This window comes from Chaetodon auriga, chromosome 7 (genome assembly GCF_051107435.1).
Source record: "Chaetodon auriga isolate fChaAug3 chromosome 7, fChaAug3.hap1, whole genome shotgun sequence".
Classification (NCBI taxonomy): domain Eukaryota; kingdom Metazoa; phylum Chordata; class Actinopteri; order Chaetodontiformes; family Chaetodontidae; genus Chaetodon; species Chaetodon auriga.
Window position 1 is genome coordinate 8,745,303 of NC_135080.1, and position 15,545 is coordinate 8,760,847.

The 15,545-nt window shown below is 42.3% G+C and overlaps 3 protein-coding genes across 5 annotated transcripts in view; 2 read left to right on the forward strand and 1 right to left on the reverse strand.

The window, feature by feature from the left end:
• The window catches only part of LOC143323172 (roundabout homolog 2), a 49,354-nt gene extending 44,573 nt beyond the window's left edge, over positions 1-4,781 (forward strand). For 2 of the 3 annotated variants that reach the window (XM_076734858.1, XM_076734859.1), the window contains exons 22-26: positions 476-807; positions 1,026-1,142; positions 2,095-2,274; positions 2,574-2,695; positions 4,125-4,781. In XM_076734858.1, coding sequence (XP_076590973.1) covers positions 476-807; positions 1,026-1,142; positions 2,095-2,274; positions 2,574-2,695; positions 4,125-4,136 — 763 coding nt within the window. In that variant the 3' untranslated portion in view covers positions 4,137-4,781. The remainder of the gene's footprint in view (positions 1-475; positions 808-1,025; positions 1,143-2,094; positions 2,275-2,573; positions 2,696-4,124) is intronic. The other variant, XM_076734860.1, reaches the window with a different exon arrangement.
• Positions 4,782-10,099: 5,318 nt separating this feature from the next.
• On the forward strand, positions 10,100-11,295 carry lim2.3 (lens intrinsic membrane protein 2.3). The gene is made up of 4 exons (XM_076735805.1): positions 10,100-10,274; positions 10,770-10,919; positions 11,010-11,144; positions 11,234-11,295. The coding sequence occupies exons 1-4, from the start codon at positions 10,100-10,102 to the stop codon at positions 11,293-11,295; spliced, it is 522 nt and encodes a 173-aa protein (XP_076591920.1).
• A 689-nt stretch (positions 11,296-11,984) lies between these two features.
• On the reverse strand, positions 11,985-15,095 carry hspa8b (heat shock protein family A (Hsp70) member 8b). Its single transcript, XM_076735045.1, has 8 exons — positions 14,891-15,095; positions 14,601-14,806; positions 14,152-14,304; positions 13,416-13,971; positions 13,085-13,287; positions 12,799-12,997; positions 12,473-12,705; positions 11,985-12,351 (listed from the first exon to the last, which is right to left on the reverse strand). Exons 1-8 carry the CDS (start codon positions 15,093-15,095, stop codon positions 12,178-12,180), a joined length of 1,929 nt encoding a protein of 642 aa, XP_076591160.1. The 3' UTR covers positions 11,985-12,177.
• Between the last annotated feature and the right edge of the window lie 450 nt (positions 15,096-15,545).

A 15,545-nucleotide genomic window follows, 5' to 3' on the forward strand; every position in this document is an offset into this window, starting at 1 on the left:
CAGAACTATCAGATGGGTTGCTATGGAATTTGGTTCAGACATTCATGGCCCCTGTCTGACTTGTGTGATCCTCTGACTTCCCCTGTCACAGCACCAGCAGGCTGACATTTGTGGGGGTTTTTTGTGAAACGTCTCAACTAGTTTTGGATGGATTTGCCATAAAATTTGAGGCAGACATTCACTTCCCTTGAAGAGAAATTTGGAATATCTTTGATGGCCCATTATTAACTATTCATTTACTCATCATTCTGCTATACTTTTGTGTTTACTGCTAATTAACAAGTGTTTGCATGCCAACATGCTAAACTAAGACCATGGTAAACATTGACATTAGCATTTAGCTCAAAGCACTGCTGTACAGAGCACTGGCCTTGTTTTACTTACATGTATTATATATAAGTAGGTTCCATGTGTGCAATGTTTCCCTCTGAGACACGCACTCATGCTGCCGTTACTCATTGTCCATCCTCCATAGCTCTGAGGAGGACGATGACGACTGGTGTCCTCCGCTGCCTGCCAGGACCTACCTGATGGACACTTCCAGGGAGGAGCTCTCCAGCCTGCCCCCCAAACCAGACGAGCCGTCCTACACAGCAACACTGATGTCTTCCCCCCAGAAAGACACTCGCAAGCCCAACGAGAGTCCGCGGCTGCAGCACTTTGACCTTTTGGCCCGTCACCAGGCGGGCTCCCAGGTCTCTCAGTCCAACCCAGATCTGTTTACCAACACCAAGGCCCAGGAAGCCGATGAGGTGTACCACACCCGCCAATGGGCAGAGGACTTCAAGGGGGAAAGCCTCGGCAAAGGTCAGTTTGAATTCAGTTTAATGCCTCACATCTTTGGAACTGACTTCCCAAGAGGCAGCGCACAACCACACAGTGTCATGTATAATTTAGTTTATGGTGTTACCTAACAGAAAGTATTTGTACATGGAAATCATGGCGCATTTATTCAAAGTGCAGCTCAGTGTTTTTTCATTTCCTCTAAATTTCCTGAGGATGACATCAGCGTGCTCTCTTGTCAGGACAATCTCTCGCTCCTGCTGCCGAGTCGAGCCCCGCAGCCCAGGCGCACAGATCCAGGAGTAAGAAGAGAGCGCCCAAGGATGGACAACTCAGGCGAGAGCTACACGGCCAAGCAGGTGTGACACACTGTTTGTAACACATCTAACTTCTGTTTTAGTTTGGGGAAAAAAGAAAGTGGAATATTACTATTCATAAGACTCTTTCTAAGCATTTTTAAGCACAGTAGCAGCACAAATCTATGGAAGGCAGCAGTGTCAGTCTGCTAGTCCACTACTTTGGTCCTGAAATATCTCCACAACTATTGGATAGATTGCTGTAAAATTTTGTACAGACATTGATGTCCGCCAGAGGCTGATTTGTAATAATTTTGGTGATCCCTTCATTTGTCACCTGGGTCAAAACCCCAGATTGTTCAGTAATTGGGTTTATATCCAAATACCTGCAAACCAAATGACATTTTCGTCAGCCTTAGCTGGACTTTTTAGTGCTACTTAGCAAATGTTAGCATGCTAAGATAAGATGGTTAATATGGTAAACATGATACCTGCCAAACATCAGCACGTTAGCATTGTCACTGTGAGCATTTTAGCATGCTGATGTTAGCATTCAGTTCAAACCACTACTCTGCCTAATTACAGCATCATGGCGGTGCTTGCTTGTGTGCTGTTATAAAGGAAAAGTTTGACATTTTGTGAAATATGCTTATTCGCTTCCATGCCGAGAGTTTTACGGGGTGTGAAGGAGTCAAGGTCATGGGCCATGTTCAGCACATTTATCTCCATAAAACAGCCAATTGTTGTTTTTACACTGCATTTTTTGTATGGATTAAACAAACAGGTTTGTTTGTTTATGAGCTTTAAAGAGCAAGGCTAGCTGTTTCCAGTCCATATGCTAAGCTACGCTAACCCACTACTGTCTGAAGCTTCATCTTTAAGGCATGAAAGTGGTATCAGTCCTCTCATCTAACTCCTGGCAAGAAAGCAAATATTTTCTGAAATATCAAACCATTCCTTCAAAAGAGGATTTCCGTCTGATGTCTATTAATCACCGTTGATCAATCAAATGCAGAACTCCCCCCTCCACCAGCCCCTCCCCCTACAGATGACTCCCTGCAGCTCTTGGCTGATGTTTTGAGCCGCGGCCGAACAGACAGTGAAAGAAAAGAGGGGAGCGACTCGCCTACTCTTCAGAAGAAGGGAGAACATTTCTCACCCCAAAGGAGAGGACCCTCAAAGTGGTCATCACAGGGTAGGGTCTCTTTGTGACACTATTATACATACGTCAACAATAGATGATAACTGAACATTTTTTGTTCCAGCAGTCATTTTCGTCTTCTTCTTCTGCAACCCAAACTTGCATTAATATTACCATGATGTTTCATACAAATCCCTTTGAGCGCTGACTGCCATCAGTGTCTGCACACAGTTATTATCTCATAGTAGTAGCTGTGCTTTTAGTAGCAGGGGGTCTATTTTCAGTCTGCTCCATCACTTAGGGTTTAACCTATTCAAATACAGCTGCAGCTTGGCGTGATTTGTCATCCGCAGATGAGAATGTAACCCCATATGGACAGTCCAGCTTCCTGCCCAAGGTCCAGATGTCAGGCTATGGCTCTCTGGGTGGAGGAGTCTTTTCACGACCCTCCACCGCCGGCCGGAGGAGAGATGAGGTACGTCTAGACTTCTGCTGCACAGTATTGGCCGCAGTCATTTCAACAGTAGACTGAGGGCAGTTTGAGCTGCGTGTTGGCGTCCGTGAGATGGTGGCTGGCAGAAGTTTCGTGTGGACAACAGTTATCTAACACAGTGACTCAACAAAAGTTTGTCTCCAAGTTAAATCCCATGATACAAAATTGGGAATTACAATCACACTGCTGTGAAAAATCCGCCCCAGCACATGAATAAGAATGGTGTTTTTTATAAAGCATGTATGCTTTAATAAATAAAGATGAACTAAATCATTAAAATGATACTGTACTCCACCCAGAGTCATTTGAGAATGAAACAGTGGGTTTGAGAGCCGTCTATAAAACCTTTGTAGCTTGCTTAACGATGGAGGGTGGAAAGTGCAGTGAGATTGATTTCAAAGAAGAGACGTAATGTGAAAGAAAAGCATCAAAATGTCCATAAAAAACTTTGCAAACCACCAGTGAAACATAATCCACTTCTTGGCTTTTCATTTGTATGCTCAGCATGTTCAGGTTCGCTTTAAAAACTCTTTTTGAATTGATAGTTTGGCACCTCTTTTTGAGTTAATGGTCGTCATTTTATCTGTTGTATTGTTGTCTAAATGTGTGTGCTGGGTTAGTCACATAAAAGCATAATTTAACTCTTAAAAAGGACATTTTTTTTACATTCAGAAAATATTGTTTATAATCTCATCTTCAAATAGAAGAATTACTTGGCTGCTCCGTTAGAGCCTGGCCCACGGCAAATATTGGTACTGCAAATATTATGAGACAATTTATGTGTTTCAGTTTTGATTTGCTTTATATGTCAGCCATTAGTAACAAGAAATTGCAGAGCAGAACCATGACATACACCAGTTTCATCCAAAATGTAGCACAAATTTTAACAAAATTTCCAGAAAATTGGCAAAAGAAAATGCAAATTCACCCACATTTTCATCCACTACTGTCATGCAAGAATTAGGAGTTGGATGCAACAAGATAATTCACCAGTCGGGAGCCATTAAACCACTGCAGAAGAAGAGGGCAGGAAGAGAAGAAACATACATCATGATTTATTCACTGAGTCTGTTTCTATTGCACTTTGTACCTTTTTGTTTTTATCGACACACCAACTGTCCCACGTAAACCAAGAGAAATGGACTGAGCTCTGTCCACCAGAGAGCTTTGACAGGCTTGTTTTTCAGTGATGAAACGCTCCTGTCAGAAATTATCTTGCTCACAATTTAGGAAACAAATAAGAATATTCTGAATAAAAGAAAAGAGAATGAATTACCCCTAAAATATTCAGTGCTGGTCATGCTCATCCTGTTTAACAGCCTCCATGTCCCTGTATGCAGCCTGTCTTTTAATGATACTCTCAGTCTTTTGCACCGTCCCATTGCTCTGTGATGTCTCTGTTTCCTTTCAGAACCTCATGTAGACAGACGCCGATTACATGACATGACATCCTCCGTTTTCCTCCATGATTTCCTGTCTTGCGATCCATCAATCTGCCATGGTATCTTATGAAAACTGAAGACTAAAGGGAAAGCGTCAAGGCTAGCCATCTGCCTTCTCACAAACTATTTTTATTTTATCTTACTGATTTTAATCTTTGCTTTTTGTGACTTGCCTCACCCTTTCTCCATGTATATAGACATCTTTGCAATTTTTTAAAGATGTGATCAGATATATTCCTAAAAATGGATCTGATGTTTAAAAAAATACTGTATTTTTAGGCAATGGGAAGTAAATGTACCTATTTCATTATTGTACAGCAGATTAATGAATGTATCTTCTGTTTACTCCTGACCATGAAACCATGATGATATGTGTGTTTGACGAAAGACTGGAGACGACATGAAGCAGAAAATGTGTTAATAAACCATCATCTGTGTGTGTGTGTGTGTGTGTGTGTGTGTGTGTGTGTGTGTGTGAGTGTGTGCGTCAATGCATGTGTGTAGTGTTTGTGTGTGTTACTGTTTTTATCTCTCATCTCCGTGTGACTGTGTACTGTGGTATCCCTGTAGATCACCAGTGTGTTAGTAAGATTTTTAAACTGATAAATAAAACATTTACTACAAAAGATGTGTGAAGTTCATACGGAAAATTACGGAAGGAAAACATTTTATAGCTGTTCGCAGCTCTGTGGTTGGCAATGTTGGTCGGTCTGCTGTTTGTCTACCAGGTGGTCTGGACTGAAATACATGAAAAACTATTGAATGGATTGCCATATAGTTTGGTACAAACATCCGTTTCTCCCTGAATTGTAATAACTGGTGGGGATCTTTCAGCATCAGGTCATTTTGTCCCATTGGTTAATTAATAATTTGTGTGTCTGAGACCTGTAGTATCATCAATCATTAATCAATCAAGTGAATCTGTTACAGCGAAAAACAGCCTATTATCATGTAAAATATTAAGGGTTGATTGTGTGCAATTTTTTGCTAATTAGCATGCTGACATGCAAAACTGAGATGATGACCATGGCAACCATCAGACCTGCTATCAGCAGAGTAACTCTGATCATGTTAGCATGCTGATGTTAGCATTTAGCACAAATCACAGCTATGCCTTACCCCTAAATTATAACTGCCGCCTAACATCCGCGTTCCATCTGTGTCACGTCTGACAGAGCTGATTGCTGCTATTCTAGACTACGAGGCCTACTTGCCCTCGGTAGAAGCACAAGTATCAGGGAAAAATGACCAAATCATCTAAATCTGAGCAAGCCAACAAAATCAGGCAGACAAAACGCCCTGTGTCTGAAACACGCTTGGTGGGATTTGCAGCTACGTGGCAGACGGACCAAAAACGTGTCCCATGCTAAGTGGAGCCAAGCTGTTAGCATCACTCTTAGTCTCAGTGAATTGCTTGTTTGATTTGAACTGGATAACGCTCACACATCATTTGAAGATACCTTGAAATAATTCTGGTAAAAACCATCTGAGCAAACAAAACATCTCCTCTTGTGAAACTAGATGTGTCTGTGTCGGATAGTTCAGCTGCCTTTCCAGGACATAAAGAGAAGACACACAGAGAGAGAAGGAAAAAAGAAGACAGCAAGCGAGCTGAATTTTTTTTTTTTTTTTTTTTTTTTTTTTCCATCAGAGCCAAATGTCCCTGAGGTCTGAATGAACTCGGAGTTTGTTATCTCATGCTCCCAGTAAAATGACTGCTCTGATACAAGATATTGTATAGGATTTGGTGCCTTCTTTTGATTGCAGTATTGTGAGAAGGCATGTTTGTGAATACAGCTTAATGAGAGGAGGTAACCTTCATCCCACTGTATGGCTCCTGAAATGTGTCAGCGATGGGTTACAGAAAGGCTTTCTTCATGTCTGCACCTTCATCTGCCTCTTTTGTTCAGATCTTTCTACATATTACAGCTTTTTGGCAGGGAGGCTGTCGGATGGTGTGGAAAGTGAGTTGGACTCCGCTGCCTTTGGCAAATACACACTGGGTCCCACCAGGCTAGGAAGATAATGGTAATCCGATGCAATTTGAAGGGGTTATGCAATTTAGAAGGGTTCTACAATTTTATGCTTTTAGGCCTGGAGCATGGATTAGGGTCTCTGTGGTTTACACAGCACCGCCCCCCCTCCCCCCTGCACAGACAGCTCAGCTCGACCAGCCGTAGTCTGAAACTGAGGCCACTTCACATGAGGCCACAAATGTGCTCCACTGGATCAACAGGAAGATTTGTTTTTCTTCTGCTTTAGAAACTTATTTCAGTCATTTACATTAGTTCAAAGATCGTCTCCAAGCACATTTTAAGACTTACATATTCTCTTTCTTATGTCTGATATGTCCTTCTGACAAAGAAGTTCATTGCTGAGTTTTCATTGGAAAATCCAGGTTTGATGAATGATGAATGCACTGGAGGTTTCCTTGTCAAACTGTAAGTTACGTGCTGGACCACGATTGGTTTCCAGACTTGTGATGTATGAGCAAAATCGTCCCGTACGGATGTCTAAATCTTAGATTAAAGCTGAGCACAGAGAAAGTTTCCCCTTCAGCAGTCAGTCAGTGTGAAAGCATCCTTCTGCTGTCGAACTCTGCGCAAACATCATTTTGCACAGTGAAGGTCAAACTTTCAAGGGATGTGACGATCAGCAAAACACATTTTTGAGAGGAGGATGGCTTTAAAATCCACATAATATGATGGGCAAAATGACAGAAATCATCTGGAACAGTGAATCTGAAACAGCGGTGCGTACAGCCCACAGGGTACTTCTGCAGCTGCACAGAGGGGACTGTGCATGGAAAGATGGTGGATTACCTCAGCTAATTCAAAAATAGATTCAGTTAGGATTTGGTAATACATATATATCCAAATACTTGCATTTCAGAGGAACATGACCAGTACTTAATTAAAGAAACCAATTCCAAACATCAATAATTCCAGGATCACAAAAAATCATTAGCTGAAGCAACCGGGGCCGGCAGGGGCAGGATTACTTAAGCATGATGTTGCATCTGTATCTGACCCAGAATGTGGGATCAATAAACTCATCAGGAGCTGCTGGTGCCATTACGTTACGTCCAAAACGAGTGAGGCCAGGCGAGTTAGCTGTAAATCCCCTCTGACGGCAACACAAGTCAAAGTGCTTTACATAAGACATAAAAAGGCATACAGCAAAATAAAAAAGAGACACACGGGAATCTAAAAAAAACACAGACTGAAAACCAATAAATAACAGCAGGAAAGAGAAAATTGAACAGAGCAGAATAAGCAAGAGAACAAATGAGCGGTCCCAAATATAATTTAGTAAAAGCCTGTGGCAAATAGAAAAGTATTAAGGCTCAATTTGAAAGAAATGAGAATTAATTAAAGCATTCAGCATCAATAAGGGATGACTGATAACAGAAAACCTATTAGGGGTGAGATAAGAAGACACACAACACTCTCATATGATTGTCTGGCTGAGCAGGTAAAATACATAATCACCATTTAATGGAGAATTAAAGAGTGTTATTCTTCAAACATGATCAGAGGAGAGAAAACCCAACTCACGATGCAGGCTTTGCTGCAAGACTAAATAAAAGGCGCCATCTAGTGGTCATAAGTGAGACATGCAGGGTAACAGTGATACAAAGTGACTCCATATCAGTAAATCCTCTAGAAGTTAAAGATGCTGCACTTGGTGTGAAATCGAATGTTAATCACCAGAATATATTAGAGTTGGTGTCACTCCAGATAAGTATTGTGTGTTTTTTCTGTTTCAGGCTTTCAGTTTTGCTTTAAAACCACCAGCAGCAGCAGCAGCAGCAGCAGCATGTAGAGCGAGCGGTCAGCTGATTATGTCACAGGCTTAAAACTGACTTTCTCACAGCAGAAACTTCGACTTGCCATCGTAGGAAAAGCACAAACGTTAACAGCATTAACAGCATCTCTCCTCTGTTCAGACATCCCAGTAAGTCATGACTGTGTGACCAGGACCCCGACACTGAAACAGCTGAATGAGATCCAGCCATGATTAATCGCATTACTCACACCTGTGCTGCTCCTGGTGTGACATGCCAAAATGTCCTCCATGAAAAACACCCACTGAACATGTTTCAACTCCCGAAACTCTCAATAAGAACCAAAGTAACTGCTTAAAGTGAAATATCCTCCTTCATTTGCAATTATCAGATAGAAATCTTCTCTGGACAATAAGCCACTGATGTTGTTTACATGATGCTGAGAAGCGAGGGTCTAAAGTTCAGACCTTTGTCATCATCACCCCGATTGCACATGCACATAATCTCTATGTGTTAGGAGACTGTATGCACATATAATTATATGTAATCAAACGTATTATTCCAATTATACATTTGATATCTCTTTTTAGTTCTATTGTCTGTATTTATATTGTCCTCTTCACTGTGTTTATTTATGTGTAGCATGCTGAGAGCTGGATGTTTGGTCCAACATGTCTGAACAATAAAGTTGATGCATAATCAGTGGGGACACCTGCTATTAATGAGCAGATGATGATTTTTAAAGTAAAAACTGAGACGCTTCAAACAGTGGATACGCTCTGCTCATTCATAATGGCCTCTTCTTATACAGTATGCTAGACCACTTACTCCATCGAGAGAACAAATGAAATACTAATTTCTCACCCATAACTCTCTCTTTCAACTCCTACTCTCTCGACAAGCCGCTGCAACAAAGATAAATCACTTTTATTGCAGCTTCTTTGCTGAAACGGTACAAACCCACAGCTCGATTAGCTGCCCACCTGCCAGCTCATCATACTCTGCTGGAACACACGCATCTTGTCCTGTGAATTCGCCGTAAAGTGCTTTATTTTATGAATGTCTGAAATGGATAAAGTCTTCTGGGCTGTGTGCCGGTTAAATGAGGGTGTAAGATTAATGAATTAACCTTTGAGAGGACTCACTTTTTACATTTTTACCGTTCAGAATAATCTCCGTAGAATGAATTTTTCCAGCAGTGGCTACGGGTAAGCCTATTGCAGGCCCTGAGTTTACTGTGTGGTCGTGCAGCATTTTGAATTAAAAGCCCTGTGTCATCAGTATTACTGAGTTGTGCGCAGCGCTTTAACAGTTTTGTATTTTCAGCAGATTCCCTAAAACACAAAACTCATCCTCTGTGATTGGTTGTGGCTCTGCACGCTCCATTGTTCCATCAGCCCGTTTGTTCGCATGGTTTCCTTCGCACAAACAAAACTTTCCTGCCACCCTGGGCAATATTGGGCTCCTCTGTGCTTTGACAACCCGAATTATTGGAATCTCTGACTTTTCCTGCAGGAAAAAAAGATAAAGGTAAGTCATTAAGATCAAAACACACTGTGTGGAGTAGTGTATGTGTGTGTGAGTAATGTTTTTTATTTCAGAATATTTGAAAAGCACTGGTTCTTTATGGCCACAGTTTAAATGTCCCAACATAAAAATCCCTTTAAATGGTTTAAAAATGGGGGAAAATTTTATGGATCAAAGAATGCCGTGTGTTTATGGATGCACCACTGAATCATGTACGTACTTTTTCAGCAGTGTAAGTTTGGTATCTTTGGTAACCCGGTGGCCTTAATAAGAATTGAAAATTAATGTATTTGGGTTGAAATATACACAACATGTGATTTTAAAGATGGGCCCACCTGTCAGTCTGCCAGTGTAACGACGTGTCAGGCTGAGCTGGTTTCATGTCCAGCAAGTTTCCTCTCGGCGTTACTGTCTAATGAGTGAGGTTTCTATAATCACATCTGTCTGGCTCCAGCAAAACATTTGTGACATGCAGCTGAATGTATTTAGATGTTGTTTTATTCATATCCAGTGTTTCTCCATGCTCTGTAACAGGAAGTACCTGCTGTAATTGGTGTGGCCAGGGTCAGATGTGGCGAGGCCCTGACTTGCTTCGCTCTCTCTCTGTGTCAGTCAGTGTTTTTTGGCAGGATGTACAGCTTCATGGGAGGTGGGTTGTTCTGTGCAGGAGTCGGGAACATACTCCTCATTGTCTCCACGGCAACTGACTACTGGATGCAGTACCGTCACTCCAGCAATTACATGCACCAAGGCCTGTGGCGGTACTGTGTGCCCGGGAAATGCATGACACACACAGACAGCATCGGTGAGACTGACTGGGTGTCTTCCCCTGCATGTGCACAGACCATATCCTCATTTTTATGTATTAGTCTGCTAACAATCAGTCCGTGACCTCGCCAGTAACCCTGATCAGCAATGGGGTTACTTCTCTTTGGGGCTCTGTTGGGGTAAAATATGGCTGAGATTCAAGTGTGAAGAAGATGGAAATCATGTGAATGTATCTGGCTGTAATAGGAGACTTCTGGATGGAAGTAAACAGCTTATTTTTCTAACTTCTCAGGAATAGTTTGCACCTGTCAAATAGTACATGCTTTAGGTAATAAAGGTTTCATTTTCAGTCATTATATTAAGTTTTAATCATTAAATCGTGCAAATCCTTTGCGAAACACTGAGTAAAAGCAGGATTAACTGTGAAAATGACACAGATTATGAGGGAATTCTGAATTCCTCATTTAGTACTGGACGTACTTACAGTGTAAGTCTGGTATCTCAGACTCTCCTTGTCTCCTCTCACCCACAGCTTACTGGGATGCCACCCGGGCCTTCATGATTCTCTCCCTGCTGGCTTGTTTCATCGGCATTGTGATCGGCGTCATGGCCTTTATCCACTACTCCTCCTTTGACGGGTTTGACAAGACATTTGCAGCCGGCATCCTCTTCTTCATCTCCTGTAAGGACCTCAGCCGTCGACACACGCAAGCCTATCTGATTTAATAACGACCTTCATCGCTCAAACCTTATGATTTTATCTCCTGTGCAGGCTTCTTTGTGCTGCTGGCCATGGCTGTCTACACAGGCGTGACAGTGAACTACTACGGTAAACGCTATGGCAGCTGGCGGTTTTCCTGGTCCTATATAATGGGCTGGGTCGCAGTGGTGCTCACATTCTTCTCAGGTATGCATCCTAACGTAAATAAAAGCAGGAACACAGGCAGGCCTCCTTCTTAAGTTCATCATCTGAATAATCACGTTATTCTCCTCTAGGTATCTTCTACATGTGCGCCTACCGGATGCACGAATGCCCAAGAAACTCGAACTCTCGCTGACCTGCCATAGACGTCAAGGCACACATACACACACCAGCACGGGCCCGTTATATAAGGCCAAGAGGAACCAAACAACATCCCTATGGACTCTCCAACCACTTCCTGTTAACCTGAATATACACAAATAAGCAAAATAAACGAGAAAAAAAGAATGTTTGTTGTCTTCATCGTCTCTCCACGTTAATAAAACTTATAGAAGGTGCACAATATGATCTGTGTAACCAGCACTGTACTAGTGCTGATCTGGCTCCATGTATTGAGGATCAGCAAAACGAATTTGCCAGTTTAAGACCACAACCTAATGACGTCTTTGAAAGGGATAAACATTTATAAGAGGGGGGAATGTCCGTTACAGATCTAATATCCAAGTTTGTAGTCGCACAGTCAATAGTACACTATCATCATGTACAGCAGTACATCATTATCTCAGTGTGTACTGCAATATTATAAATGTTACGCACAGTTTTCTGTCAATGATTTCTTGGTGTGCTAAGAACAACAGCACATATAATCACTTATAAGACCTGAACTCAACGTCAGACAATCCACTGAAGTACTTCACATATGGATCATTTCTGAACAGATGACATGATGTTATATATAATACACTGTAACACTGTATCAGTATTACAATATGGTGTGATGGTATGTGTTATTATCAAAATAATAAAAAGATGAGCCATGAGTCCAAAGTCAAAAAAGCTTTTATTTAGCGTTTAGAGCGCAACCCAGTTACCTACCAGAGAGGCCACAGTGGTGCTAGCTTAAGCCCGGTAGACAAATATCATCAAAACAATCCTGGTTAATGAGTATAACCATTTATGTCACTGTGATATTATGACTGATCACCCATCACACAAGCTCATGCAAATCTGGTCTAGTTTAGTCGACCTCCTCGATGGTGGGGCCGGAGGGCGCTCCTCCTTCTGGAGCGCCACCAGCTCCGGGGAAGCCTCCTGGCATCCCCCCTGCATTCTGGTACAGCTTGGTGATGATGGGTGCACATACACCCTCCAACTCCTTGTGTTTTGCGTCAAACTCATCTTTCTCTGAAGACTGACAAAAGACAGAAAGACAGGGAATTTCAGTATCCATCCAATGCCAGCCCGCCCATTGTTTTAACACTTGTGCTGCTAAAGTTTACAGCTCAAAACTGGATTACCGGTCTAAATCATACCTGGTTTCTATCCAGCCAGTTGATGACCTCCTGACACTTATCCACAACTGTCTTTCTGTCCTCGTCGCTGATCTTGCCCTTGATCTTGTCATCCTCCATAGTGGACCTTACGTGGAAGGCATAGGACTCGAGGTTATTCTTGGCAGCCACCTTCTCTCTCTGCACGTCATCCTCAGCCTTGTACTTCTCCGCTTCATTGACCATACGTTCAATGTCTTCCTTGCTCAACCGACCTGATGGGTTTTATGACAAATGAACACAAGCTGAGTACCGTGCATCCAAAATTAATGATTGAGATACAGCGTCAGAGTTCTCCTTCAGGTTACCTCTGTCGTTTTTGATGGTGATCTTGTTCTCCTTCATGGTGCTCTTGTCTACTGCGGATACATTCAGGATGCCGTTGGCATCGATATCAAATGTCACTTCAATCTGAGGAATCCCACGGGGTGCAGGGGGGATCCCAGTAAGCTCAAATTTCCCCAAAAGGTTGTTGGCATTTGTCATAGCCCTTTCACCCTCATAAACCTGCAGATATAATGTTAAATCAACCCATCAGTAAACATTTAAGACTCTAAAACAATTAAGTGTTCTTTTCAAAGATGGTGGTCATACCTGGATGAGCACACCAGGCTGGTTGTCTGAGTAGGTGGTAAAGTTCTGGGACTGCTTGGTGGGGATAGTGGTGTTCCTACTGATGAGATTAGTCATGACTCCTCCTGCAGTCTCAATGCCCAGGGACAAGGGGGTCACATCCAGCAGCAGCAGGTCCTGCACCTCCTCTGACTTGTCACCTGACAGAATGGCCGCCTGCACAGCTACAGAACAGGTGCATGGATTTGGAGTTTTACATTTGCAACTGACAAATGGTAATTTCTCATTCAATCTCTTTGTCAGGATTTTTTATTAGTACCCTGCTATTTTTATAGATGTAAAGGGGTTATACCTGCACCGTAGGCCACAGCTTCATCAGGGTTAATGCTCTTATTGAGGTCCTTCCCGTTGAAAAAGTCCTGCAGCAGCTTCTGGATCCTGGGAATACGAGTGGAACCGCCCACCAAGACAACATCTTTGATTTGAGCCTTGTCCAGCTTTGCGTCGCGGAGGGCCTTCTCAACAGGCTCCAGGGTTCCCCGGAACAGATCTCCGTTCAGCTCCTCAAAGCGAGCCCTGGTGATCGTGGTGTAGAAATCAATTCCCTCATAAAGAGAATCAATTTCAATGTTGGCCTGAGTGATGGATGATAAAGTGCGCTTAGCCCTCTCGCACGCTGTGCGAAGGCGACGCACAGCTCTTTTGTTGTTGCTGATGTCTTTCTTGTGCTTGCGTTTGAACTCGCCGATGAAGTGGCTGACCATGCAGTTATCAAAGTCTTCTCCACCCAAGTGTGTGTTGCCTGCTGTGGACTTGACCTCAAAGATGCCGTCTTCAATTGACAAGATGGAGACGTCAAATGTGCCACCTCCCAGGTCAAAGATGAGAACGTTTCTTTCGTCTCCAATCTGAAATTGGAAATGATTTTATTCATTTGCAGCATAGGCAAAAAAAAAGAAAGAAAAAAGAAAAAAGTTCTTCAGAGGCACACAGGAAACATAAAAGTCACAAAGTCTGCTCACGACAAAAACTCTGTCAAAAAGCCTTAAAACTAAAAACCGTATATTGCAGCCTATGAGTGAATTCACCTTCTTGTCCAGGCCATAAGCAATAGCAGCAGCAGTTGGTTCATTGATGATACGAAGGATATTCAGGCCAGCAATGACACCTGCATCTTTAGTGGCCTGGCGTTGAGAGTCATTGAAGTAGGCAGGCACAGTCACAACAGCTCTTGTTACACTCTGCAACAAGGAAATGGTAAAATGACAAGTTAGAGCAGTGAATGAGACATTAATGATATCCTCAACATTAAATGTATGACTATAGTAGGGTTCTGTTTAAAACTCTATGTTTTGAGGGGACGCAGAAACCAAAATACTGTCGAAGACTCAGAGAAAATTTGATGGTGCACTTGAATAAAACACCTTTGTGAGGTTTGTTTTAGTCATACAAACTCTGTTTTGTAAACAAAGAAAGACACATTTATATTATCTAAAGATAAATTGAATATTATAAAAATAAAAGCATGCAGTTCTACCTTCCCAAGGTACGCCTCTGCAGTCTCCTTCATTTTAACTAGCACCATGGAGGAGATCTCCTCTGGGTAGAAGGTCTTGGTCTCGCCTTTGTACTCCACTTGTACTTTGGGGCGTGAAGCCTCATTAATGACTTTAAATGGCCAGTGCTTCATGTCCGACTGGACAAAGCTGTCATCAAACCGGCGCCCAATGAGACGCTTTGCATCTGCAGGACAACAAACGATGCAATAAGTAACCAGAAACATCAAAGCTCACTGATGTCACTTGTCTGGAAAAAAATGTTTCATACCAAATATTGTGTTGGTGGGGTTCAAGGCCACCTGGTTCTTGGCTGCATCCCCAATCAGCCTCTCAGTTTCGGTGAAGGCAACGTAACTGGGTGTGGTCCTGTTTCCCTGGTCATTGGCAATAATCTCAACTTTGCCGTGCTGAAACACTCCTACACAGGAGTAGGTAGTGCCCAGATCAATGCCGACTGCTGGTGCGTTGGACATGGTTCCTGAGAATACGAAAATGATCAGCTGTTAATCACATATTGACACTGCATGAGCTAGTTTGCACTTTTTTTACATACATGTTACGTTCTAAATGATTACTCAATTAATCAATAATGAAAATATTTTTCTGACAGTAGAAAACAGGTGATGATCATCAAGCCAAAACGTCATCCAAGCCAGAAATATGAGGAAACCTTTCAACCTGTCAAGCTCCTTGTCAATGCAGGTGGAAAATAACACCATAAACTAATAACAAATATGCAAGTGCATCTCCTAGATAAACTTAATACAACTCTGCTAATAGTTACTACAGTCGATAATATTGTTAAAGGTTGTTAAAAAGCAATAGGTTTCGGGGTGAGGGAAGAGTTTTTTGTTAACCCAAACGGGTTATGAAAGAAGTGCACCAGCAGCCTCAGGGCAGGAGGGCGTCACTACATATTTTAG